This window comes from Oncorhynchus clarkii, chromosome 12 (genome assembly GCF_045791955.1).
Source record: "Oncorhynchus clarkii lewisi isolate Uvic-CL-2024 chromosome 12, UVic_Ocla_1.0, whole genome shotgun sequence".
NCBI lineage: Eukaryota > Metazoa > Chordata > Actinopteri > Salmoniformes > Salmonidae > Oncorhynchus > Oncorhynchus clarkii.
In genome coordinates this window covers 56,064,111-56,090,741 of record NC_092158.1, presented here as the reverse complement: position 1 = coordinate 56,090,741, position 26,631 = coordinate 56,064,111, and the positions used below count along the sequence as shown (strand labels likewise).

Below are 26,631 nucleotides of genomic sequence, written 5' to 3'. Positions count from 1 at the left end.
AGACAGGAGACTCCGGCAGCTCCGGAGTGACGGTGGCTCCGGCAGCTCCTGACTGACGGGAGAACCTGGAGGGAGGAGACGGAGAGACAGCTTGGTCCTCGGAGGAGGCACAGGATAGACCGGGCTGTGGAGGCACACTGGAGGTCTCGAACTAAGGGCCTGCACAACCCGTCCTGGCTGGATGGTGATTTTACCCCGGCACGTGCGGGGCGCAGGCACAGGACGCAGGCACAGGACACACTGAGCTGTGTAGACACACGGGAGACACAGTGCGCAGAGCCGACGCAGGATATCCTGGCCCGAGGAGACGCACTGGCTGTCTGGAGAGCAGGGCTGGCACCATTCTCCCTGGCTGGATCGTCACTCTAGCCCGGCAGATGCGGTGCACCGGGCTAAGAACGAGTACTGGAGACACCGTGCGCTTGACCACATAACACGATGCCTGACCAGTACGACGCCCTCCACGGTAAGCACGGGGAGTTGGATCAGGTCTCCAACCTGACTCTGCCACACTCCCCTGTGCCCCCTCCCAATATTTTGTGGGGAGGGGGGCTGCCTCTTGGGCTTCCTTGCTGGCCGACCGACCACCTCTATCTCCTCCCAGGTTGTCTCATACTCCAGATAGCGCTGCTCACCTGTCCAGGAGTCCCTTTCACCACGCTGCTTGGTCCTTTGCTGGTGGGTAGTTCTGTAACGATTGTCGACGGGATAAGTAGAAGAGGACCAAAGTGCAGCGTTGTACGTGTTCATAATCATTTTAATAAGGCCGAATACTGAACAAAAACAACAAACCGACAAACAAACAGTTCTGCAAGGTGCAACAAAACACAAAACAGAAAATATAGAACACAAAACATAGAATTCCCACCCCAACTCACGCCCTGACCAAACTAAAATAGAGACACAAAAAAGGAATTATTTCAAGGCCTACCTTCAAACTCAGTGCCTCTTTGCTTGACATCATGGGAAAATCAAAAGAAATCAGCCAAGACCTCAGAAAAAATTGGAGACCTCCACAAGTCTGGTTCATCCTTGGGAGCAATTTCCAAATGCCTGAAGGTACCACGTTCATCTGTACAAACAATAGTACGCAGGTATAAACACCATGGGACCACGCAGCCGTCAGACCGCTCAAGAAGGAGACACATTCTGTCTCCTAGAGATGAACATACCTTGGTGCGAAAAGTACAAATCAATCCCAGAACAACAGCAAAGGACCTTGTGAAGATGCTGGAGGAAACAGGTACAAAAGTATCTATTTCCACAGTAAAATGAGTCCTATATCGACATAATCTGAAAGGCCGCTCAGCAAAAAAGAAGCCACTGCTCCAAAACCGCCATAAAAAAGCCAGACTACGGTTTGCGTGCTCAATTTTATACACCTGTCAGTACCAATTTGAAGGGGTGTCCACATGCTTTTGTATATATAGGGTATCTCAGCTAGGATTCAAACTTGCCGCAAACATCAAAAATCACCAGGAACCAGGATCACAACACTGAGCTATTCATCCAATTGTACATGTGTGTTTTCAGTTACAGCAGAATGTGCTGTTTGACTGCTGTTAAGGACGCTCTCATGGAAAAGTGTTCTATGACGTCCAACTACATTAACGATTTTAATAGGTTGATACGGAATTTGAATTGGATCCAATCACAGCCGCCTGGTGAGGATAGCATAGGGCCAAAGATGACAAAGTGGCATTTTTTGGCAGAAATGCCTTCTGGAACATATGCACTTTCTTGTGCTTTAATAACAAACTTGCATGCCATCTGTAAATACAAATAAAATGGTTAAATTACAAGCTGGCTTGCTAGCTAACATTACGTGAATGATCTGTGGTAATATTATTTGTATCTCAGAAAATCCATTTGCATTGCTAGTTATAGCCTAATGTTAGCAAGCTAGTTAACATTGAAACTAGTTGGTTAGCTTTAGCTACTTGCAGATTCATATTACAGCATTTCATGCATGGTGGCTAGCTATGGAAATCTGTTTGTATTGCTAGTAGCATGGGTTGGGATTATGGTTCATTGTTCAGCTAGCTAACTAGCTAGATAGCTACATGTCTAAACAAAAAACTCCACTTCACCAGATGATTACATGACCCATTCAGTTAGCCAGGTGTGTCTGGGGGTGATTACGGCCATCTATTGTATTTCATTAACATGTCTCCATGTCTAGACAATAGTGACCCATCCACTTAGCTAAATGTGGCTGGGGGACAGTTATTGCATTTATTTAACATGACCCATCAATTTAGACAAGTGTGTCTGGGTAAGCATCATCTAAAAATTATAAAATATTTATAAAATATTTTGATCTGGACACTATCTTTGATATTGCTACCATGCAAATATATCAAGTAACCATTTAGCTGTACTGTTTACACCTTCTGTATCCTGTGCATGTGTCAAAATAAACTTTGATTTATTTTATATATATATACGCTGATTCGGTGAGCGAGTTTATTAGCAAGTGCATCGGTGATGTTGTACCCACAGCGTCTATTAAAACATTCCCCAAACAGAAACCGTGGATTGATGGCAGCATTTGCGCAAAACTGAAAGCACGAACCACTGCTTTAGACCAGGGCAAGGTGACTGGAAACATGACCGAATATAAACAGCTATTCCCTCCGCAAGGCAATCAAAGAAGCTAAGCGTCAGTATAGAGACAAAGTAGATTTACAATTCAACGGCTCAGACACGAGAGGTATGTGGCAGGGACAACAGACAATCATGGACTACAAAAGGAAAACCAACCCCGTCGGGGACCACGATGTCTTGCTCCCAGACAAACTAAACAACTTATTTGTTCGCTTTGAGGACAACACAGTGCCACTGACACGGCCCGCTACCAAAACCTGTGGGTTCTCCTTCACTGCAGCCAACGTGAGTAAAACATTTGAACGTGTTAACCCTCGCAAGGCTGCCGGCCGAGCCACATCCTAAGAGCATGCGCAGACCAGCTGGCTGGTGTGTTTACGGACATATTCAATCAAATCCTTATCCCAGTCTGCTGTTCCCACATGCTTCAAGAGGGCCAGCATTGTTCCTGTTCCCAAGAAAGCAAAGGTAACTGAGCTAATTAAATATTGCCCTGTAGCACTCACTTCCGTCATCATGAAGTACTTTGAGAGACTAGTCAAGGACCATATCACCTACTCCCTACCTGACACCCTAGACCCACTCCAAATTGCCTACCGCCCCAATAGGTCCACATACAACGCAATCGCAATCACACTGCACACTGCCCTAACCCATCTGGACAAGAGGAATACCTATGTAAGAATGCTGTACATCGACTACAGCTTAGCAGTTAACACCATAGTACCCTCCAAATTCGTCATTAAACTCGAGACCCTGGGTCTCGACCCCTCCCTGTGCAACTGGGTCCTGGACTTCCTGATGGGCCGCCCCCAGGTGGTGAGGGTAGGTAACAACATCTCCATCCTGCTGATCCTCAACACTGGGGCCACAAGGGTGCGTTCTCAGCCCTCTCCTGTACTCCCTGTTCACCCATGACTGCGTGGCCATGCACGCCTAACAACTCAATCATCAAGTTTGCAGACCACTGCAGTGGTAGGCTTGATTACCAACAACGACGACACGGCCTACAAGGAGAAGGTGAGGGCCCTCGGAGTGTGGTGTCAGGAAAATAACCTCACACTCAATGTCAACAAAACAAAGGAGATGATTGTGGACTTCAGGAAACAGCAGAGGGAGCAGCCCCCTATCCACGCAGCCCCCTATCCCCTATCCTCCGCCCACAACCGTAAGGCTCTCCAGAGGGTAGTGAGGTCTGCACAACGCATCACCAGGGGCAAACTACCTGCCCTCCAGGACACCTACACCACCCGATGTCACAGGAAGGCCATAAAGATCATCAAGGACAACAACCACCCAAGCCACTGCCTGTTCACCCTGTTACCATACAGAAGGCGAGATCAGTACAGGTGCATCAAAGCAGGGACCGAGAGACTGAAAAACAGCTTCTATCTCAAGGCCAGCAGACTGTTAAACAGCCATCACTAACATTGAGTGGCTGCTGCCAACATACTGACTCATTTCTAGCCACTTTAATAATGAAACATTTATGTAATAAATGTATCACTAGCCACTTTAAACAATGCCACTTTATATAATGTTTACATACCCTACATTACTCATCTCAAATGTATATACTGTACTCCATACCATATACTGCATCTATGCCGTTCAGCAATCACACATTCATATATTTTTTATGTACATATTCTTATTCATTCCTTTACACTTGTGTGTATAAGGTAGTTGTTGTGAAATTGTTAGGTTAGATTACTTGTTAGATATTACTGCATGGTCGGAACTAGAAGCACAAGCATTTCGCTACACTGACATTAACATCTGCTAACCATGTGTATGTGACAAATACACTTGGATTGTATTTGATATAGTGTGTGTTTACCAGATACGGTAATGTGAAGAACAGCATGACCTGCACCAAAGTCAGATTAGGATATACTGTAGCTAAAGGATCAGATAAAGTGTATTTTTACCTGGAGTTTTTCCTTATTGTAGGCTACTCCTTTCACCACTTTTAGTTTTTAAATATTTGGTTGTTTACACTACCTTAATCACTCTGTTTAACAAGTGGCCTCACGTGGGGTTACATGTCTATCAACTTTTAAAGCATAATTACTTTCCTATTGTTCCTCAACTGCAGTATATGATATACCATTTTGTAGCTCTGAGTCTCTACTTTTATCCAATGTAAAAATAATAATAATCACATTTTGCACCATAAGATGAATCGGGGTGGTCGGTCACAATTGTGCACATTTAGCTCAATCATCAATAATACATCAAGTAACTGCACGTTTTTGATGTTCAGTAAAGATTAATTGATCATGTCATTTCAGATACGTGAGTGTAGCCTCACGATATCGCTCAATTTACCACCATTAATTGGACAGTTGAGTGGTTTAGGTTCATTTCCCATCCTACTGTATGCGGGCACTGCCTGTCAAGCAGCCTGTCGGCGCACATTTGCCGATGTACTCTTGTTTACTTTGCAAGCTAACGGTTGAAACATTGTACAGTTGGCAAACATATAGTGGTAAGTAGACCTAATATAGATATATACACAGTACCAGTCAAAAGTTTGGACACACCTACTCATTCAAGGGTTTTTCTTTATTTTTTACTATTTTCTACATTGTAGAATAATAGTGAAGACAACAAAAATATGAAATAATACATATGGAACCAAAAATGTGTTAAATAAATCCAAATATAAACTAGTGACCCTTTGCCTTGATGACAGCTTTGCACACGCTCTTGACATTCTCTCAGCCAGTTTCATAAGGTAACCTGGAATGCATTTCAATTAACAGGTGTGCCTTGTTAAAAATTAATTTGTGGAATTTATTTTCTTTTTAATGCGTTTGAGCCAATCAGTTGTGCTGTGACAAGGTAGGGGTGGTACTGTGTACATTAGACAGCCTTATTTGGTAAAATACCAAGTACATATTATGGCAAAGAGCTCAAATAAACAAAGAGAAATGACAGTCCATCATTACTTTAAGACATGAAGGTCAGTCAATAAGTGAAATTTCAAGAACTTTAAAAGTTTCTTCAAGTGCAATCGCAAAAACCATCAAGCGCTATGATGAAACTGGCTCTCATGAGGACTGCCACAGGAAAGGAAGACCCAGAGTTACCTCTGCTGCAGAGGATAAGTTCATTAGAGTTACCGGCCTCAGACAATGCAGCCCAAATAACAGACACATCTCAACATCAACTATTCAGAGGAGACTGCGTGAATCAGGCCTTGGTGGTGGAATTGCTACAAATAAAGAGCTACTAAAGGACACCAACAAGAAGAAGAGTCTTGCTTGGGCCAAGAAACACGAGCAACGGACATTAGACTGGTGGAAATCTGTCCTTTGGTCTGATGAATCCAAATTTTAGATTTTTGGTTCCAACCGCTGTGTCATTGTGAGATGCAGAGAAGCTGGACGGATGATCTCTGCATGTGTGGTTCCCACCTTGAAGTATGGAGGAGGAGGTATGATGGTGTGGGGATGCTTTGCTGGTGACACTAGAAATGATTTATTTAGAATTCAAGGCACACTTAACAAACATGGCTACCACAGCATTCTGCAGCTATACGCCATCCCATCTGGTTTGGGCTTAGTGGAACTATCATTCGTTTTTCAACAGGACAATGACACAACACACCTCCAGGCTGTGTAAGAAGGAGAGTGATGGAGTGCTGCATCAGATGACCTGGCCTCCACAATCCTCTGACCTCAAACAAATTGAGATGGTTTGGGGTGAGACGGACCGCAGAGTGAAGGAAAAGCTGCCAACAGGTGCTCAGCATATGTGGGAACTCCTTCAAGACTGTTGGAAAAGCATTCCAGGTGAAGCTGGTTGACAGATTGCCAAGAGTGTGTAAAGCTGCCATCAAGGCAAAGAGTGGCTACTTTGAAGAATTTAACACTTAACAGTATTTGGTTACTACATGATTCCATTTGTGTTATTTCAAAGTTTTGGTGTCTTCACTATTATTCCACAATGTAGAAAAGAGTAAAAATAAAGAAAAACCCTTGTATGAGTAGGTGTGACAAACGTTTGACTTGTACTGTACAGTGCCTTGCGAAAGTATTCGGCCCCCTTGAACTTTGCGACCTTTTGCCACATTTCAGGCTTCAAACATAAAGATATAAAACTGTATTTTTTTGTGAAGAATCAACAACAAGTGGGACACAATCATGAAGTGGAACGACATTTATTGGATATTTCAAACTTTTTTAACAAATCAAAAACTGAAAAATTGGGCGTGCAAAATTATTCAGCCCCCTTAAGTTAATACTTTGTAGCGCCACCTTTTGCTGCGATTACAGCTGTAAGTCGCTTGGGGTATGTCTCTATCAGTTTTGCACATCGAGAGACTGACATTTTTTCCCATTCCTCCTTGCAAAACAGCTCGAGCTCAGTGAGGTTGGATGGAGAGCATTTGTGAACAGCAGTTTTCAGTTCTTTCCACAGATTCTCGATTGGATTCAGGTCTGGACTTTGACTTGGCCATTCTAACACCTGGATATGTTTATTTTTGAACCATTCCATTGTAGATTTTGCTTTATGTTTTGGATCATTGTCTTGTTGGAAGACAAATCTCCGTCCCAGTCTCAGGTCTTTTGCAGACTCCATCAGGTTTTCTTCCAGAATGTATTACTGTAATACTGTAATTCCAGTATTTGGATCCATCCATCTTCCCATCAATTCTAACCATCTTCCCTGTCCCTGCTGAGCAAAAGCAGGCCCAAACCATGATGCTGCCACCACCATGTTTGACAGTGGGGATGGTGTGTTCAGCTGTGTTGCTTTTACGCCAAACATAACGTTTTGCATTGTTGCCAAATAGTTCAATTTTGGTTTCATCTGACCAGAGCACCTTCTTCCACATGTTTGGTGTGTCTCCCAGGTGGCTTGTGGCAAACTTTAAACAACACTTTTTATGGATATCTTTAAGAAATGGCTTTCTTCTTGCCACTCTTCCATAAAGGCCAGATTTGTGCAATATACGACTGATTGTTGTCCTATGGACAGAGTCTCCCACCTCAGCTGTAGATCTCTGCAGTTCATCCAGAGTGATCATGGGCCTCTTGGCTGCATCTCTGATCAGTCTTCTCCTTGTATGAGCTGAAAGTTTAGAGGGACGGCCAGGTCTTGGTAGATTTGCAGTGGTCTGATACTCCTTCCATTTCAATATTATCGCTTGCACAGTGCTCCTTGGGATGTTAAAAGCTTGGGAAATCTTTTTGTATCCAAATCCGGCTTTAAACTTCTTCACAACAGTATCTCGGACCTGCCTGGTGTGTTCCTTGTTCTTTATGATGCTCTCTGCGCTTTTAACGGACCTCTGAGACTATCACAGTGCAGGTGCATTTATACGGAGACTTGATTACACACAGGTGGATTGTATTTATCATCATTAGTCATTTAGGTCAACATTGGATCATTCAGAGATCCTCACTGAACTTCTGGATAGAGTTTGCTGCACTGAAAGTAAAAGGGGCTGAATAATTTTGCACGCCCAATTTTTCAGTTTTTGATTTGTTAAAAAAGTTTGAAATATCCAATAAATGTCGTTCCACTTCATGATTGTGTCCCACTTGTTGTTGATTCTTCACAAAAAAATACAGTTTTATATCTTTATGTTTGAAGCCTGAAATGTGGCAAAAGGTCGCAAAGTTCAAGGGGGCCGAATACTTTCGCAAGGCACTGTATATAAACTGTCAACTGTGTTTATTTTCAGAAAACTTAACATGTGTAAATATTTGTATGAACATAGCAAGATTCAACAACTGAGACATAAACTGAACAAGTTCCACAGACATGTGACTAACAAAAAGGGGGGGGGGGGGGGGGGGTCGAAATCAAAAGTAACAGTCAGTATCTAGTGTGGCCACCAGCTGCATTAAGTACTGCAGATTTAACAGTTCTTGCTGTGAGATGTTACCCCACTCTTCCACCAAGGCACCTGCAAGTTCCCGGACATTTCTGGGGGGAATGACCCTAGCCCTCACCCTCCGATCCAACAGGTCCCAGACGTGCTCAATGGTATTGAGATCCGGCCTCTTCGCTGGCCATGGCAGAACACCGACATTCCTGTCTTGCAGGAAATCACGCACAGAACAAGCGGTATGGCTGGTGGCATTGTCAGGCTGGAGGGTCATGTCAAGATGAGCCTGCAGGAAGGGTACCACATGAGGAAGGAGGATAACTTCCCTGTAATGCACAGCGTTGAGATTGCCTGCAATGACAACAAGCTCAGTCCGATGATGCTGTGACACACCGCCCCAGACCATGACGGACCCTCCACCTCTAAATCGATCCCGCTCCAGAGTACAGGCCTCGTTGTAATGCTCATTCCTTTGACGATAAATGCGAATCCGACCATCACCCCTGGTGAGACAAAACCGCGACTCGTCAGCGAAGAGCACTTTTTGCCAGTCCTGTCTGGTCCAGTGACGGAGGGTTTGTGCCCATAGGCAACGTTGTTGCCGGTGATGTCTGGTGAGGACCTGCCTTACAACAGGCCTACAAGCCCTCAGTCCAACTTCTCTCAGCCTATTGCGGACAGTCTGAGCACTGATGGAGGGATTGTGCGTTCCTGGTGTAACTCGGGCAGTTGTTGTTGCCATCCTGTACCTGTCCCGTAGATGTGATGCTCGGATGTACCGATCCTGTGCAGGTGTTGTTACACTTGGTCTGCCACTGCGAGGACGATCAGCTGTCTGTCCTGTCTCTCTTAGGCTTCTCACAGTACGGGCATTGCATTTTATTGCCCTGGCCACATCTGTAGTCCTCATGCCTCCTTGCAGCATGCCTAAGGCACATTTATGCAGATGAGCAGGGACCTTGGGCATCTTTCTTTTGGTGTTTTTCAGAGTCAGTAGAAAGGCTTCTTTAGTGTCCTAAGCTTTCATAACTGTGACCTTAAATTGCCTACCATCTGTAAGCTGTTAAGCTGTAAGTGTCTTAACGACCGTTCCACAGGTGCATGTTCATTCATTGTTTATGGTTCATTGAACAAGCATGGGAAACAGTGTTTAATCCCGTTACAATGAAGATCTGTGAGGTTATTTGGATTTTTACAAATTATCTTTGAAAGACACGGTCCTGAAAAAGGAACGTTTCTTTTTTTTGCTGAGTTTATTTTATGAGCTAATTAAAGCCCCCCCTGGCCAAACCCTCCCCGAACCGACGACGATGGGCCAATTGTGTGCAGCACGGTCACGGACGGTTGTGACACAGCCTGGCTATAGTGACGCCGCAAACACTACGATGCAGTGCCTTAGATCACTGTGCCACTCGGGAGGCCCCCTAATATAATTTTGTATCCAATTAGGCCTAACTAGCGAAGTTAGCAAACATCACCGTTTTTTACATTGTTATGAAGAGTGTTTAATCCCAATTTTTGCTTACAGACATGATAGGTTGCATTGATTGATGGACCACATCAAATTGTCTAGCTGGCTATGAAAGGATCAATTTGACTAGTTAACAAGCTAACTTTTAGTGGATAAATGAGATGGCTATATCCAAATATAGTTTCATTTGCTTGCCATTGTCACGTTCGTTGAATGGAGGAGACCAAGGCGCAGTGTGATATGAACATGTTACTTTAATGACGACGAAGAAACACATAAACAAACAAGACGCTAATTATAGTGCTGACACAGGCAACTAACACATAGACAATAACCCACGAAATACCCAAAGACGATGGCTACCTAAATATGGTTCCCAATCAGAGACAACGATAAACAGCTGCCTCCAATTGAGAACCAATCTAGGCAACCATAGACATACATAAACACCTAGATAGTATACACCCCCAGAAACATGCAAAACCCCTAGACAGTACAAAAACACATACATCACCCATGTCACACCCTGACCTAACCAAAATAATAAAGAAAACAAAGAATACTAAGGTCAGGGCGTGGCAGCCATCTATAGTGGTGATGACAGTAGTCCGACTGACAACTTTACCAGGACAAGGACTTACCGAATTCAGGCTCTTTCCAAAAGCTTCATCTCTGATGAAGCAAGCTAAATGGCACGTTGTTTGCTTAGCTAGCTAGCTACATGTCAAATGGATAGGCTACCCTCACGTATCTGAAATGACATGATCAACTGAAAAGCATACAGTTACTTACTGTATAACTATGGTGATAGAGCTAAATGTGGAATCATGTGGACATGTGTAGTTCTGACTATTCTCTTCAAGGGGTGATGATATTAAAACCAAGTAGTTCTAACATTTATTTAACAATCCCCTTGAAAACGGCACGTGGTTGTCAACGGTTTTGTGCGGAGCCGGGGTTCTCCTTGCTCCCCAGCAGCCAAATCGAACGCTTGGCACCGTATTGTGACGTTTTATTGATAATTTAAAGGACCTCTTTAGGCTCAGCACACACTCAACTCAACGACAGCAGATGTCTCTAAACAAGATCTTTACCATGGTTGCTTTCCTCTACAGTGGAATAAAGACTATACCGAATGTCAGCTTCACAGTGCAACAGTCAACAATGGAGAAAGTATGTGAACCTACTTTAAACATACATCAATAATACATTGGATATAACAAACACTGTTGTCTCAAACAGACATACAAACACCTGAAGCAAACCACATAAATGACATTAACACACAACCGCACATGGTGGACTGTCGACCCATGTGAATGACTGATGGCTCTGAGTGACAGGTCCTGCAAAGGGGGCTACGCCTCCAAGACAGGCTGGTAGCCAACAGAAGGTGTACATGTAAACAAGTAACCATGGCGATGCCTTGGCGACAGACTACTCACACAGATGACGCGGCTCGGGGAACCGATGCTGGAGCCAGGGGGGGAAATGGAGGCCTCAGAGGTACGTCTTAACTGTGGGAACAAACACACACGCACACACGCGCACCATGTGTGTCAGAGTAAGCCTGCAGAGGCCAGACTACCGCTGAGGGAGACAAACAACAACACCCCTGCATTTACCTCAGATCCTCTCCCTACCGCGAGGCTGCGTGATTATACCCCCAGCCTGACACGTCATCTTAGTCCAAGAATAGGAACGCGAGGGATTCAGTTCGGACTAAACTGCAGGAGTTTCTAGGCGGATATAGTAGTGTAATAGTGGTGTTTTATAGTTGAGGTCAAAGTGTTACTAACAGGAAGGGAGACAGAGACACAGGGTTCTACTCACCCTGAGTTTCTTCTCCAGCCGTGCTGCTTGTTTACACATGGGATGCCACACCTCGGAACCTGTAGCGGGGACACATCCGCAATCAAACATATGGCTAAAAAAAATAAAAAATAACTTCACATTCATTCCACCACACAACAGCTATTGCAATTACAATACTGTAAAACCACCGGGGTGCTTTTCATTATTGATGACTGGAGTAGAAGGCCACAGTTCTTCTGAAGCTCACAGCTCAGAAATGTTTTTACAGTGTCTCGTGTTCGTAAACTTTTTAACACACACCGATCAAATGCATGTGTCAGTAGATCAGCACTTCTCAACAACAGCCATACATCAAAGGTGACCTAGAGTACATATCTGAGAGAGGCTTGGAGGCTGAAGTCGTAACTCTCCCTCTCTCTTTTCCCTCTCTCTCCCCTTCCGCTCTCACTCTCTCTCTCTCGCCCGCGCTTTTTCACACACACGCGCACACACACACGTGCGCACACACACACACGCACACGCACACACACACACACACACACACACACACACACACACACACACACACACACACACACACAGCGAGATAGACTAAAATGTTATCTCATTCTAGTTCTTCCTGGGAGGGATGGAAACACTAAACCACTAATGTCATGCTCCTCCTCAGTACTCCTCAGTGCATATTAACAAATAATGATAATGAGAGAGTACCAGGTACTTCCTCTCATACATCCGGTTTCCCCAGGCTCTAGGGCGATACACCACTGTTACTGTACGCGGAACTGAGTGGCTGCCTGCCTGGATATCACGTTCCACATCAGAAGCATTGCGGGAAGCCGGTACAGAATGTAGCATTTGGCCTCCAGTCAATTCAATTAGGATGTCATGCTTACAATCTACAGTTAATATCAGTCCTATAAATCGAGCACAGCCATAGATAGGCCTACAGCACGATCTGTGGGAATCAATAGTCCACCCACCATGCATTTGACGCTCAACAGCACCTAGGCCTATCTCCCTCAATCGATAGTTAGACCCCTTCAAAACTTCCTGCATGAATGTTGTGAGAGGAAGTCTCCTCCCCAGGTTTCCTAACACAACCTCGGTAACCCTAATTGTGAATGAAGGGTTACAGGAAATATATCTAATTCGCATCAACTTAAATGCATTAACCTTTTACAAAAATGCATTAAACTTTAAAAAACAATAATAATAAAGAATGCTTTTCAACCCACTCGGAAAATAGGTAGAAATACTGTAGCTACACTATCTAAATAGCTAAACCTGAGAGGTAGCAGCCTTCAGGCAGAGACAAATCAGAACAAAGGCTCCATAGAATGTTTTTTTTCTTCTTCACAAATTCGAAATGACAAAGTATCAATGGCAGCCGATGCTGAATTATTTGACACAATTTACATAAATACACTGTGCACAAGAAAATCATCAACACAATAAAAACTACAACTTAAAATAGATATATTTCGGAAAACCGTCAGTGCTGAGGGTAAGACAGGAGTGGTAGTCCATAGCTTAATGGTTGAGCAGCATAGTCACGTATGGCATCGTGCTGCTTTGGTCGCGCTTGGTTCTGCACCTGATGGGTTTCAACATTGTTGAGGACCGGGTAACACGACGAGAGATGGAGCTGTGTTCGGGGACAGCACTTGGTGGTAGGGGGCCGGATTGAGGAGGGTCTTTGCAAACTCTACGTTCAGGTTTTCCCGATATGTTTGCAGGGAGGGCAGATTGGGGCAGCTGTAGCCGTTGTATTTTATGCCCAGTATGATATCTATGCCACCCCCCCCCCCCCCCCCCCATCTGTAAATTGGATAATTTTGTTGGATAATTTTTTCTAACACCTGAAAGGCTTCTTTCCACCTCCAGCAGGTTAAAGGAAAACATATTATGCGTTTTGCATCATATGATGCAAAATGTATCATACCGGCTGTATTTCTGTATTTTGAAAGTTATATACTGTATCTTGAAAAACATTTAGCTGACATTCAAATCATTTTGGGACTATATACAATGGACTAATGAAACAAATACCAAAATATAGTTTTTGGGTGGAATTTTCCTTTAATGTTGTTGAGGAACTTTCAGTGTTGCACAGCTGGGCCGCTTGTTGACATATGTAGTGAATATCAGGGGCAGAAGCAATAGGGGAGGCCGGCCACATGGCATGCTCTGTAGGATCAATCTCTACCTTTAACAATTTGCCACTTCTCAGTCCAGCCATGCCGTCAGAGTGTGTTGGATTGATTCACTGGCCTTTGTTATGTGGCTGGTAATTGAGTAGCTCCCTGAGCCCCGATCACTCAGCCCTCCTTGATGCCCCCCTCTTAAATTAACCATCCAGGGGAAACATAACCTTGGGGGCTGCATGCACTTGTGTTACAATATGCTAATGTTGTGTTTTAGCGGTCTCGCCGTGATTCAGAGAAGCATGTTAATAATGTGGAGTAGCATGGGTTAGCATTGTCTGATTGTCTGTGCACTACTTTTGACCAGTAGTACCCTATATAGAGAATAGGATGGCCTCTGGGACGAAGACTGCATATAATGATGGAGCTAACGGGCGATGAGAAGCCAGGCAGACCACTTTAACATTCTTCACAGTGAGCTATAGTAGCTGAACAGAGTGTACTGTATTGAGTGGCCATCAGAGGCTCTGTAGAAGAGTCAGTTAAGGCCAGTCTATTCAATTATGTACAGTATCGCTGTGATCAATAATGGTGGGAGACTGTTTATGAAACTGTCATAATTCAAACTAATGGCAGGCCAAGGCCCTGCTGAATAACAGTCTGAACTGAGGAGTTTGTCCTATTCAACCTATACTGAGTTTTGGAAGTGCATGATGTCTGGAAATCCATTTTAGAGAATGGATGTTACTTTGTGTTATTTTAGGGAAGGGTTATTATCACCCAAGAGCAAATTAACACTGAATTGCACAAGTGAATAGGGCTCACCATCAAAGTGCATTAAAGTTAATGATACAGCACATCATGTTATTATCGTCGACAGGAAAAGAGCCTTACTTACCTGTAAGGTACATCTCCTCTCCTTCTGTAAACATCATCTGACAGCGGGAACAACGGGCACAGGTGGGGTGGTAGTGCTTTCCTCCTGCCTGAGAGACAGAGAGAGAAAGAGAGACAGAGAGAGAACGAAAGAGAAAGAGGGGGAGAGAGGCAGAAAGAGAGAGGGAGAGAGAAAGAGGGGCAGAGCGAGAGGGAGAGAGAAAGAGGGGCAGAGCGAGAGGGAGAGAGAGAGCGAGCGAGAGAAAGAGAGAGAGAGAGAAAGAGAGAGAGGGGCAGATAGAGAGAGGGGCAGAGAGAGAGGGGCAGAGAGAGAGAGGGGCAGATAGAGAGAGAGAGAGAGAGTGGGGCAGAGAGAGAGAAAGAGGAGAAAAGAGCAACCAGTGAAGAACAAACACCATTGTAAATTCAACCCATATTTGTTTATTTATTTTCCCTTTTGTACTTTATCTATTTGCACATCATTATAACACTGTACATACTGTAGCCATACTATGACATTTAAAATGTGTCTATTCCTTTGAAACTTGTGAGTATAATGTTTACTGTACATTTTTGATTGATTATTTCACTTTTGTTTATTATATTTTTCCCATGCCAATAAAGCCCTTTGAATTGAATTGAGAGAGTGAGAGAGGGAGTGAGGGACGAAGAGAGAGATCAAGAGAGAGAAAGAGTGAAGGAAAGAGAGAGGGAAAGAGAGAGGGAAAGAGAGTGAGAGAAAAAGGCATCATTGGGAGTGGATTTCAGAAGATATAAGACGGTTCCAGCCCAGGTGATTTAAGGTGCGGAGGTGAGAAGATGGAAAAAGAGAAAGAAGAGAAAAGGCATGTAAGTGATGGATGCTACTCAGACACAGCTCCAGTAATTGGACACTCCAATTCCACTCTCTTCCAAAGCAATTTCATAATCACTCAGTGATTAAGTCCGTTTCAATTAGCCACTGTGTGTCCAAGGTGTGCCTTTCACAATGTCGTATACACACACGCCAGTAGATTCAAAGTTCACAGACTACTCATAGAAAATGACAGGCACATCTGATCCGGCGCAGAGAGGAGAAGATTCCAGTATTTTACAAAATGTCCCTCTAAAATGAAATGTCATTTTAGCAGAGCAGATATCTGTTTAGAGTATATTGCATATTCTACAGTCGCCTACAGAAAAACACAAAACGAGCAGCACCAATACACCCATTACGCTTCTCTTTAGGGAGTGAAATGATTCTGGATGGATTCTAGCAGTGAGACAAAGAACCTCAATCATCACATACAAATACAGTATAGCGCTACAAGTTTAAAACAGTTAGTTCTAACACCACAAAGAGATGGAAAGCGAGCCAGTTGAGTCATCTTGGATCATTTGTGTGTGTGTGTGTGTGTGTGTGTGTGTGTGTGTGTGTGTGTGTGTGTGCGCGCGTGTGTGTGTGTGTGTTACAGTGTCCCACCTTAAGGTGCAGGGGTTGTCAGAGGCCCTCATGTTTAGCCATGATGACAGAGCATTAAAAGCCTCTCTATTTTTAGAGCTGTGACGGCACGCAGTCTGAATACATTTGCTCTCTTGTCTGCACTCAGCGCATTCAAGGAGCCTGGATTGATTTCAACTCAAAAGCACTAATCACATGCATGGACATTATGACTTGCAATGATGGTGTCATAGTGTTTTGTTCATTTGTATTCTTTAGTATGATCTCTAAGAAATACCAGAGTACTTTACTTATTTAATGTGGTTCATATCAAGAGGACAAAACAAGAGGTTGATTTTCACTTCCCCTCCATGTCTGTCAACGTTTGTTTCTTTAAAATTAGATCCGATGCCAAGATTTCAAAACTGCTGTCTCGTCTGTGAGGTAATGAAAAGGCACGATACACACTTAATGAAAAGATTGACGCTGATGTCTCATTCATAAATCAACGCTTTGTGGTGAAGTTTGTCATTGGTTTATAATTAGTGAGCGGTAGAAAGCAGTGTGAGATGAGGTCTCAGATGGTCGGTCAGGCAGACAGGCAGACAGACATGCAGGCAGACAGACATACAGACAGACAGACAGACTCACCTCAAGCACTCTGCCACTGATGTATCTGATACAGGTTGCACACTGGATGCCAAACTGAGCGTGGTAGTCAGTCTCACAGTACGGAATACCATCCCTGAGAAAACACACACACACACACACACACACACACACAAACACACACGTAGTACAGTCAGTAGCTAGTCTTTTTTTCAATTAGTCAAAAGACACAATGATAACAGTCCATTATAACAGATGAACACAGTCCATGGATGGCATGTCGCGGCTATGTGTGCAGTAAATGTGCAGTGCAGTATACATGTATGTAGGAAGATTCTTCTGTTTACTATTGCTATACTATATACTACTAGTACTTTACTGGTATTGTGATGTTACCACAGAGTGCACCTACTTGCTGATGTACTCCCCGGTCAGCACAGTGTCACAGGTCTGACACTTGAAGCAGCTGACATGCCACTGCTTATCCAGGGCCAGGAGGGACTGTCCATGTTTGATCTCCTCCTTACAACCCGCACAGTCTGAGAGAGAGAAAGAAAGAGAGAAGAGAGAGAGAGACGCCTTTTTAAATATTTCATACACCGCTGAATTCACATTAAAATAAGCCTCCAATATGCGAGTGTGCTGGTGTGGGGATGTGAGATGGAGGGAGGGAGGGAGGGAGAGAGAGGGAGGGAGAGAGAGAGAGAGAGAGGGAGAGACAGAGAGACAGAGAGAGATTGAGATGAACAGAGAATCAAAGTGGAAGAGCGGCAAGATGGGGCTAAAACAACATTGAACCAAACATGTATTCTCTCCGGTAAGGAATCACAAATGTGCATCAGATCGGATGTGATGTACTATCCAGTACAGATACAGTCTAGAGCATCAAGTAGCTCTACTGTAGGCTGTGGGTGTAGTGAGTGGAGGATAGGAGTGGGCAGAGAGGAGCAGAGCAGAGCAGAGCAGAGGGAGTTATGGCAGACAATGATTCATGGCCGTGACGGGGGAAGGTTGCATTTATTGTCATTAATCTTGCCCTGGAGGCAAAACTGCATTTTAAACCTAACCCTAACCTTAACCACATCGCTAACCCTAATGCCTAACCTGAAATAAATTGCTGTTCTAATCCATTTTTACGATATAGCCAATTTTGACTTTGCAGTTGGCTCATCTAGCAGAAATCGCTCAGTTCTGCCTCCAGGGCAAGATACATGACAGTAAACGTTGGAAAAGGGTCGGGCTCCCATTTGTGATCATTTAAGCTCGACGTCTCGTCTGTCCCCCACTCCTGCTCTCCTCCCAGAGAGAGAGATGGAGAGTCCTACTCCAAACTCACCTACACTGAATGCATCATCCTTTACACTCCACAAACATCTTGAGTTCGGTCATGCCTGTACATTTTTCACACTCCAGTCTCAGGTCACAACGGACACACCCAGGGCTCCTCAGTCCTCATTTGATGTGACTCTGTTGCCTGCTGTACGGGCTGTTTGGTTAACAGGCGTTTCTCACCACTCTGGATCAGTGCTGTTTGTCAGGGCTACTCTGCCTGGCACATCCACACCCATACTGAGCGTTTAACATTCTGGCTGTTCTCAGATAAAACCGGATCTTCCAGTTAATAACCATAGGGAAATGGCTTTGCTGGACAGGCGGGCCGTATTTCCACCTGGTGACACATGGACAGGGCAGCCATCTGGACAGGGCAAGGTGGCCAACATAACACCACTCCCTCAGGGCAGGTAGGCACTGTACCAGTCCGCCTGGATCCTGGGAGACTCAGTTCAAATACCTTATATTGCCAGTCAAACTAAGGCAGACATTATCATCTATTTTAGGTCATAACCGTGGGATATTGTGTGACAATTTAATTTATTCATGTCTTATAGATAGCCATTAAAACAAAAAACACCAGATGCCGAGCAGGGAAGTTGTTTCGTAATCAAAGCTCCCATTCATTTAGGTCATTTAATTTATTTATTTAACCTTTATTTAACTAGCCAAGTCCGTTAAGAACAAATTCTTATTTACAACGACGGCCTACCAGGAGCCCATGTCTGCCTGATCGCACTGTGACTGGAGCTGGAGCTATATCAAAGCATGTGTCTGTTGCCAGGTAGATTGATAGCAGTCATTTACAGATGAGAGATATTATTGATTGATGTGATATCAAGCCCGTCACCCGCTCAGCCCTTTAGTGTGTTACTGCTACTGTACCCCCCCCCCCCCCCCCCCCCCCCCCCCCCCCCCGTACACTCCATGTACTTAACCAGGTGTCCGATGTACATCATGAAATCTCTACACACAACTCAATGAAGATTTAATGGGACTGTAGTAGTGGGGTGATTAACATGATTAACAACCGTATGCACTGGTTATATGATGGGTGGGGGGGTCCTACTGTAGGTTGAGATCTGGTGTGGTGGGGGGTCCTACTGTATGTTGAGATCTGGTGGGGGGGTCCTACTGTATGTTGAGATCTGGTGGGGGGGGTCCTACTGTATGTTGAGATCTGGTGGGGGGGTCCTACTGTATGTTGAGATCTGGTGGGGGGGGGGGTGTCCTACTGTATGTTGAGATCTGGTGGGGGGGTCCTACTGTATGTTGAGATCTGGTGGGGGGTCCTACTGTATGTTGAGATCTGGTGGGGGGGGGGGGTCCTACTGTATGTTGAGATCTGGTGGGGGGGGTCCTACTGTATGTTGAGATCTGGTGGGGGGGTCCTACTGTATGTTGAGATCTGGTGGGGGGGGGGGGTCCTACTGTATGTTGAGATCTGGTGGGGGGGGGTCCTACTGTATGTTGAGATCTGGTGGGGGGGGGGTCCTACTGTATGTTGAGATCTGGTGGGGGGGTCCTACTGTATGTTGAGATCTGGTGGGGGGGGTCCTACTGTATGTTGAGCTCTGGTGGGGGGGGGTCCTACTGTATGTTGAGATCTGGTGGGGGGGGGGTCCTACTGTATGTTGAGATCTGGTGGGGGGGGGTCCTACTGTATGTTGAGATCTGGTGGGGGGGGGGGTCCTACTGTATGTTGAGATCTGGTGGGGGGGTCCTACTGTATGTTGAGATCTGGTGGGGGGGGTCCTACTGTATGTTGAGATCTGGTGGGGGGGTCCTACTGTATGTTGAGATCTGGTGGGGGGGGTCCTACTGTATGTTGAGATCTGGTGGGGGGGTCCTACTGTATGTTGAGATCTGGTGGGGGGGGTCCTACTGTATGTTGAGATCTGGTGGGGGGGTCCTACTGTATGTTGAGATCTGGTGGGGGGGTCCTACTGTATGTTGAGATCTGGTGGGGGGGTCCTACTGTATGTTGAGATCTGGTGGGGGGGGGTGTCCTACTGTATGTTGAGATCTGGTGGGGGGGTCCTACAGTATGTTGAGATCTGGTGGGGGGTCCTACTGTATGTTGAGATCTGGTGGGGGGGGTCCTACTGTATGTTGAGATCTGGTGGGGGGGGGGTCCTACTGTATGTTGAGATCTGGTGGGGGGGTCCTACTGTATGTTGAGATCTGGTGGGGGGGGGGTCCTACTGTATGTTTAGATCTGGTGGGGGGGGTCCTACTGTATGTTGAGATCTGGTGGGGGGGGGGGGTCCTACTGTATGTTGAGATCTGGTGGGGGGGTCCTACTTTATGTTGAGATCTGGTGGGGGGGGTCCTACTGTATGTTGAGATCTGGTGGGGGGGGGTCCTACTGTATGTTGAGATCTGGTGGGGGGGGTCCTACTGTATGTTGAGATCTGGTGGGGGGGTCCTACTGTATGTTGAGATCTGGTGGGGGGGTCCTACTGTATGTTGAGATCTGTTGGGGGGGGGTCCTACTGTATGTTGAGATCTGGTGGGGGGGTCCTACTGTATGTTGAGATCTGGTGGGGGGGGGGGGGGGGTCCTACTGTATGTTGAGATCTGGTGGGGGGGTCCTACTGTATATCGAGATCTGGTGGGGGGGTCCTACTGTATGTTGAGATCTAGTGGGGGGGGTCCTACTGTATGTTGAGATCTGGTCTTTGCATCTCCTGTATGTGCTTTTGTCGCAGATGAATCTACAGATGCTACTATTGCATCAGAAATTCATGAGGTCATCATCAGGATATAGTGATTCCACTGAGAGGTGCGGTGTGCTGGAGCCTTGTCCTATGGGACCATTGCTGTATGACACTGAACGTGTTAAGTCCAGCTGAGGACCAAGTGTTATGAGAAGGTTATTCTGATATGGAGACTTACGGCTGGGTCCGTGGATCTTGACCGGCTCGCTGCTGACCAGCGAATGAGAGCACTGCTGACAGACACACTTCTTCCCACAGAAGGTCACCCTATCTCCGATAGGGAAAGGCTTTCTGGGAGACAAGACAAAAGAAGACATCAGACATGTATTCTGCTGAACCTGTAACATCATACAGTACGTATACTGTGTAATGACAGCTAGGCAATATTATTTCACACAACTGCACAATTTGTGTTTGGTAATTTTTCATAATGTACTTGTTTTGGTGGTCCAATTATAATACATTTAGTAAATTCTTCCTTAAAAAAAACGCTCAAAATAAATCCATGAGAAAATCCTGCAGTAGGCTTGTGTCCTTTACAGGGGGCGCCATATTTTCTTTTGTTCAACAATGACAGTGAAATCCAGGGTCCGGCCGGAGGACAGAGCAGAGACGACTACAGCCCAGCAGTGGTACCGTTCTATACAGCCATTCTGGAAGTGTTCGCTAATGTATCACTAACTAACTACCCAACACTGAACAGCTGAGCACTGAGACTAATGATGCTTTGATGTGACTGAAGAAGATTAGACGTGATTATTCCCGCATGCATTTGGGATTCTATTATATTTAGAAAAGGTTTCTAAAAATAAAATAAAAAACCTTTGAGCAGAGGGCGCTTCATTTGGTCAAGGAGGGCAATGTGATTCTCTTTAGTAGCACATGAGAGAGAAAAGGCATCAAAGGCAAGACCTCCGTTCTAATTGCATTCATACTGATTAGGAGGTCACTCTCCATGGAGACACACACACAGACACGCTCGCACATGAAAGAGCGAGGACGGAGCCCCTTTCCAAAATATTCATCAAAACAAACATCTTTAGCCAGTGGATAAAGGAAGTCATGAAACATTTAAAAGCAGAGAAAATACATTATTCCGTTAGAGGATCTGCAATTAAATATGATAATCTGCCAAACTTTCTTATCCTTTCTAGAAGGCATGGACCCAGCTAATTTCATAACTTATTAAACGAACCCAAATAAGAATTGATATCATTATTTGCACTTGTATTTTCTTTACTTTATGTTTGTTTGTTTCTTTTTCTGGTATTAGTGTGGGGCTCTGTTAGAGCATGGGGGATGGGGTGGGGCTCTGTTAGAGCATGGGGGATGGGGTGGGGCTCTGTTAGAGCATGGGGGATGGGGTGGGGCTCTGTTAGAGCATGGGGGATGGGGTGGGGCTCTGTTGAAGCATGGGGGTAGGAGCGGAGCTCTGTTGGAGCATGGGGGTTAGGGTGGGGCTCTGTTGAAGCATGGGGGTAGGAGCGGAGCTCTGTTGAAGCATGGGGATAGGGGTGGAGCTCTGTTGAAGCATGGGGGGTTGTGGTGAGGCTCTGTTGAAGCATGGGGGGTTAGGGTGGGGCTCTGTTGAAGCATGGGGGGTTGTGGTGGGGCTCTGTTGAAGCATGGGGGGATGGGGTGGGGCTCTGTTGAAGCATGGGGGGTTGTGGTGAGGCTCTGTTGAAGCATGGGGGGTTAGGGTGGGGCTCTGTTGAAGCATGGGGGGTTGTGGTGGGGCTCTGTTGAAGCATGGGGGGATGGGGTGGGGCTCTGTTGAAGCATGGGGGGTTGTGGTGGGGCTCTGTTGAAGCATGGGGGGATGGGGTGGGGCTCTGTTGAAGCATGGAGGTAGGAGCGGAGCTCTGTTGGAGCATGGGGGTTAGGGTGGGGCTCTGTTGAAAAATGGGGGGTTGTGGTGGGGCTCTGTTGAAGCATGGGGGGTTGGGGTGGGGCTCTGTTGAAGCATGGGGGTAGGAGCGGAGCTCTGTTGAAGCATGTGGGTTAGGGTGGGTCTCTGTTGAAAAATGGGGGGTTGTGGTGGGGCTCTGTTGAAGCATGGGGGGATGGGGTGGGGCTCTGTTGAAGCATGGGGGTAGGAGCGGAGCTCTGTTGGAGCATGGGGGTTAGGGTGGGGCTCTGTTGAAAAATGGGGGGTTGTGGTGGGGCTCTGTTGAAGCATGGGGGTAGGAGCGGAGCTCTGTTGAAGCATGGGGGTTAGGGTGGGGCTCTGTTGAAAAATGGGGGGTTGTGGTGGGGCTCTGTTGAAGCATGGGGGGTTGGGGTGGGTCTCTGTTGAAGCATGGGGGGTTTGGGTGGGGCTCTGAAGTATGGGGGGTTGGGGTGGGGATCTGTTGAACATTGGGGGGTTGGGGTGGGGCTGTGTTGAAGCATGGGGGGATAGGGTGGGGCACTGTTGAAGCATGGGGGTAGGAGTGGAGCTCTGTTGAAGCATGGGGGGTTGGGGTGGGGCTCTGTTAGAGAATGGGGGGTTGGGGTGGGGCTCTGTTGAAGCATGGGGATAGGGGTGGAGCTCTGTTGGAGCATGGGGGTTAGGGTGGTGCTATGTTGAAGAATGGGGGGTTGGGGTGGGGCTCTGTTGAAGCATGGGGGGTTGGGGTGGGGCACTGAAGTATGGGGGGTTGGGATGGGGCTCTGTTGAACAATGGGGGGGTTGGGGTGGGGCACTGTTGAAGCATGGGGGTAGGAGTGGAGCTCTGTTGAAGAATGGTGGGTTGGGGTGGGGCTCTTTTGGAGCATTGGGGGTTGGGGTGGGGCTTTATTGAAAATGGGGATAGGGGTGGGGCTCTGTTGAAGCATGGGGGGTTGGGGTGGGGCTCTGTTGAAGAAAGGGGGGATGGGGTGGGGCTCTGTTGAAGCATGGGGGTAAGGGTGGTGCTCTGTTAGAGCATGGGGGGTTGGGGTGCGGCTCTGTTGAAGCATGGGGGTAGGGGTGGAGCTCTGTTGAAGATTGGGGTAGGGATGGAGCTTTGTTGGAGAATGGGGGTTAGAGTGGGGCTCTGTTGAAGCATGGGGGGTTTGGGTGGAGCTCGGAAGTATGGGGGGTTGTGGTGGGGCTCTGTTGAACAATGGGCAATGGGGGGTTGGGTGGGGCTCTGAAGTATGGGGGTTGGGGTGGGGCTGTGTTGGAGCATGGGGGCTTGGCGTGGGGCTCTGTTGGAGCATGGGGGGTTGGGGTGGGGCTTTGTTAAAACATGGGGGTTGGGGCTTAGTTGAAGCATGGGGGTTGGGGTGGGGCTCAGTTGAAGCAAGGGGGTTGGGGTTGGGCTATGTTGAAGCATGGGGGGTTGGGGTGGGGCTTTGTTGGAGCATGGGGGGTTGGGGTGGGGCTCTGTTAAAGCATGGGTTTGGGGTGGGGCTCTGTTGGAGCATGGGGAGTTGGGGTGGGGTTCTGTTGAAGAGTGGGGGTATGAGTGGGGCTTTGTTGAAGCATGGGGATAGGGGTGGAGCTCTGTTGGAGCATGGGGTTAGGGTGGGGCTCTGTTGAAGCATGGGGGGTTGGGGTGGGGCTCTGTTGAAGCATGGGGGGTTGGGGTGGGGCTCTGTTGAAGAATGGGGGGATGGGGTGGGGCTCTGTTAAAGCATGGGGATAGGGGTGGGGCTCTGTTGAAGCATGGGGGGTTGGAGTGGGGCTCTGTTGAAGAATGGGGGGATGGGGTGGGGCTCTGTTAAAGCATGGGGATAGGGGTGGGGCTCTGTTGAAGCATGGGGGGTTGGAGTGGGGCTCTGTTGAAGAAAGGGGGGATGGGGTGGGGCTCTGTTGAAGCATGGGGGTAGGGGTGGTGCTCTGTTAGAGCATGGGGGGTTGGGGTGCGGCTCTGTTGAAGATTGGGGTAGGGGTGGAGCTTTGTTGGAGAATGGGGGTTAGAGTGGGGCTCTGTTGAAGCATGGGGGGTTTGGGTGGAGCTCGGAAGTATGGGGGGTTGGGGTGGGGCTCTGTTGAACAATGGGGGGTTGGGGTGGCGCTCTGAAGTATGGGGGGTTGGGGTGGGGCTCTGTTGAACAATGGGGGGTTGGGGTGGGGCTCTGTTGAAGCATGGGGGGTTGGGGTGGGGTTGTGTTGGAGCATGGGGGCTTGGGGTGGGGCTCTGTTGGAGCATGGGGGGTTGGGGTGGGGCTTTGTTAAAACATGGGGGGTTGGGGCTTAGTTGAAGCATGGGGTTGGGGTGGGGCTCTGTTAAAGCATGGGTTTGGGGTGGGGCTCTGTTGGAGCATGGGGAGTTGGGGTGGGGTTCTGTTAAAGCCTGGGGGTATGAGTGGGGCTTTGTTGAAGCATGGGGATAGGGGTGGAGCTCTGTTGGAGCATGGGGTTAGGGTGGGGCTCTATTGAAGCATGGGGGGTTGGGGTGGGGATCTGTTGAAGCATGGGGGGTTGGGGTGGGGCTCTGTTGAAGAATGGGGGGGATGGGGTGGGGTTCTGTTGAAGCATGGGGGTATGAGTGGGGCTCTGTTGAAGCACGGGGTTAGGGGTAGAGCTTTGTTGGAGCATGGGGGTTAGAGTGGGGCTCTCTTGAAGAATGGGGGGTTGGTGGGGCTCTGTTGGGGGTTAGGGTGGGGCTCTGTTGAAGCATGGGAGGTTAGGGTGGGGCTCTGATGAAGCATGGGGGGTTAGGGTGGGACTGTGTTGGAGCATGGGGGGTTGGGGTAGGGTTCTGTGGGAGCATGGAGGGTTGGGTGGGGCTCTGTTGGAGCATGGGGGGTTGTGGTGGGGCTTTGTTGAAACATGGGGGGTTGGGGATCATTTGAGAATGGGGGTTGGGGTGGGACTCTGTTGGAGCATGGGGGTTGGGGTGGGGCTTTGTTGAAACATGGGTGGTTGGGGATCAGTTGAGAATGGGGGTTGGGGTGGGGCTATGTTGAAGCATGGGGGTAGGGGTTGGGCTCTGTTGGAGCATGAGGGGTAGGGGTGGGGCTCTTTTGAAGCATGGGGGGTAGGGGTGGAGCTCTGGTGGAGCATGGGGGGTTGGGGTGGGGCTTTGTTGAAGAATGGGGGTTGGGACTCTGTTGGAGCATGGGGGGTTTGGGGTGGGATTTTGTTTAATCATGAGGGGTTGGGGCTCATTTGAAGCATGGGGGGTTGGGTTGGGGCTGTGTTGGAGTATGGGGGTTGAAGTAGGGGTCTGTTGAAGCATAGGGGTCTGAGGTGGGGCTTTGTTGAAGCATGGGGGGTTTGGGTGGGGCTTTGTTGGAGAGTGGGGGGTTGGGGTTGGGCTCTGATGAAGAATGGGGGGTTAGGGTGGGGCTCTGTTGGGGGGTTTGGGTGGGGCTCTGAAGTATGGGGTTGGGGTGGGGCTCTGTTGGAGCATGGGGGGTTGGGGTAGGGGTCTGTGGGAGCATGGAGGGTTTGGGTGGGGCTCTGTTGGAGCATGGGGGTTGGGTTGGGGCTTCGTTGGAGCATGGGGGGTTGGGGTGGGGTTGATGCGGTAGGGGATCTTATATTTTTTACCCTCTACCTGATGGTATGTATAATCTTTAAAATGAGAAATAAAGGGCCTCCCGAGAGGTGCAGTGGTCTAAGGCACTGCATCGCAGTGCTTGAGGCATCACTACAGACCCGGTTCTGATCCCAAACTGTGTCGCAGCCTCGTCCGGGATAGGGGATTGTTTGGCCGGCCGGGAAGTCCTTGTCCCATTCCTCTCCTGCGACTCCTTGTGGCGGGCCAGGTGCATGCACGCTGAATTTGGTCACCAGGTGTACGGTGCTTCCTCCGACACATTGATGAGGCTGGCTTCTGGGTTAAGCGAGCAGTCTGTCATGAAGCAGTGCGGCTTAG

General features: G+C 47.4%; 1 protein-coding gene across 1 annotated transcript in view; it reads right to left on the bottom strand.

The window, feature by feature from the left end:
* Nucleotides 1-26,631, bottom strand: part of LOC139420835 (actin-binding LIM protein 3-like) — a 130,269-nt gene that overhangs the window by 31,297 nt on the left and 72,341 nt on the right. Inside the window, exons 4-9 of the mRNA XM_071171176.1 lie at nucleotides 21,018-21,130; nucleotides 17,200-17,326; nucleotides 16,830-16,923; nucleotides 14,781-14,868; nucleotides 11,757-11,815; nucleotides 11,369-11,440 (exon numbers count right to left, since the gene is read on the bottom strand). Of these exons, the coding sequence (XP_071027277.1) occupies nucleotides 11,369-11,440; nucleotides 11,757-11,815; nucleotides 14,781-14,868; nucleotides 16,830-16,923; nucleotides 17,200-17,326; nucleotides 21,018-21,130 (553 nt within the window). The remainder of the gene's footprint in view (nucleotides 1-11,368; nucleotides 11,441-11,756; nucleotides 11,816-14,780; nucleotides 14,869-16,829; nucleotides 16,924-17,199; nucleotides 17,327-21,017; nucleotides 21,131-26,631) is intronic.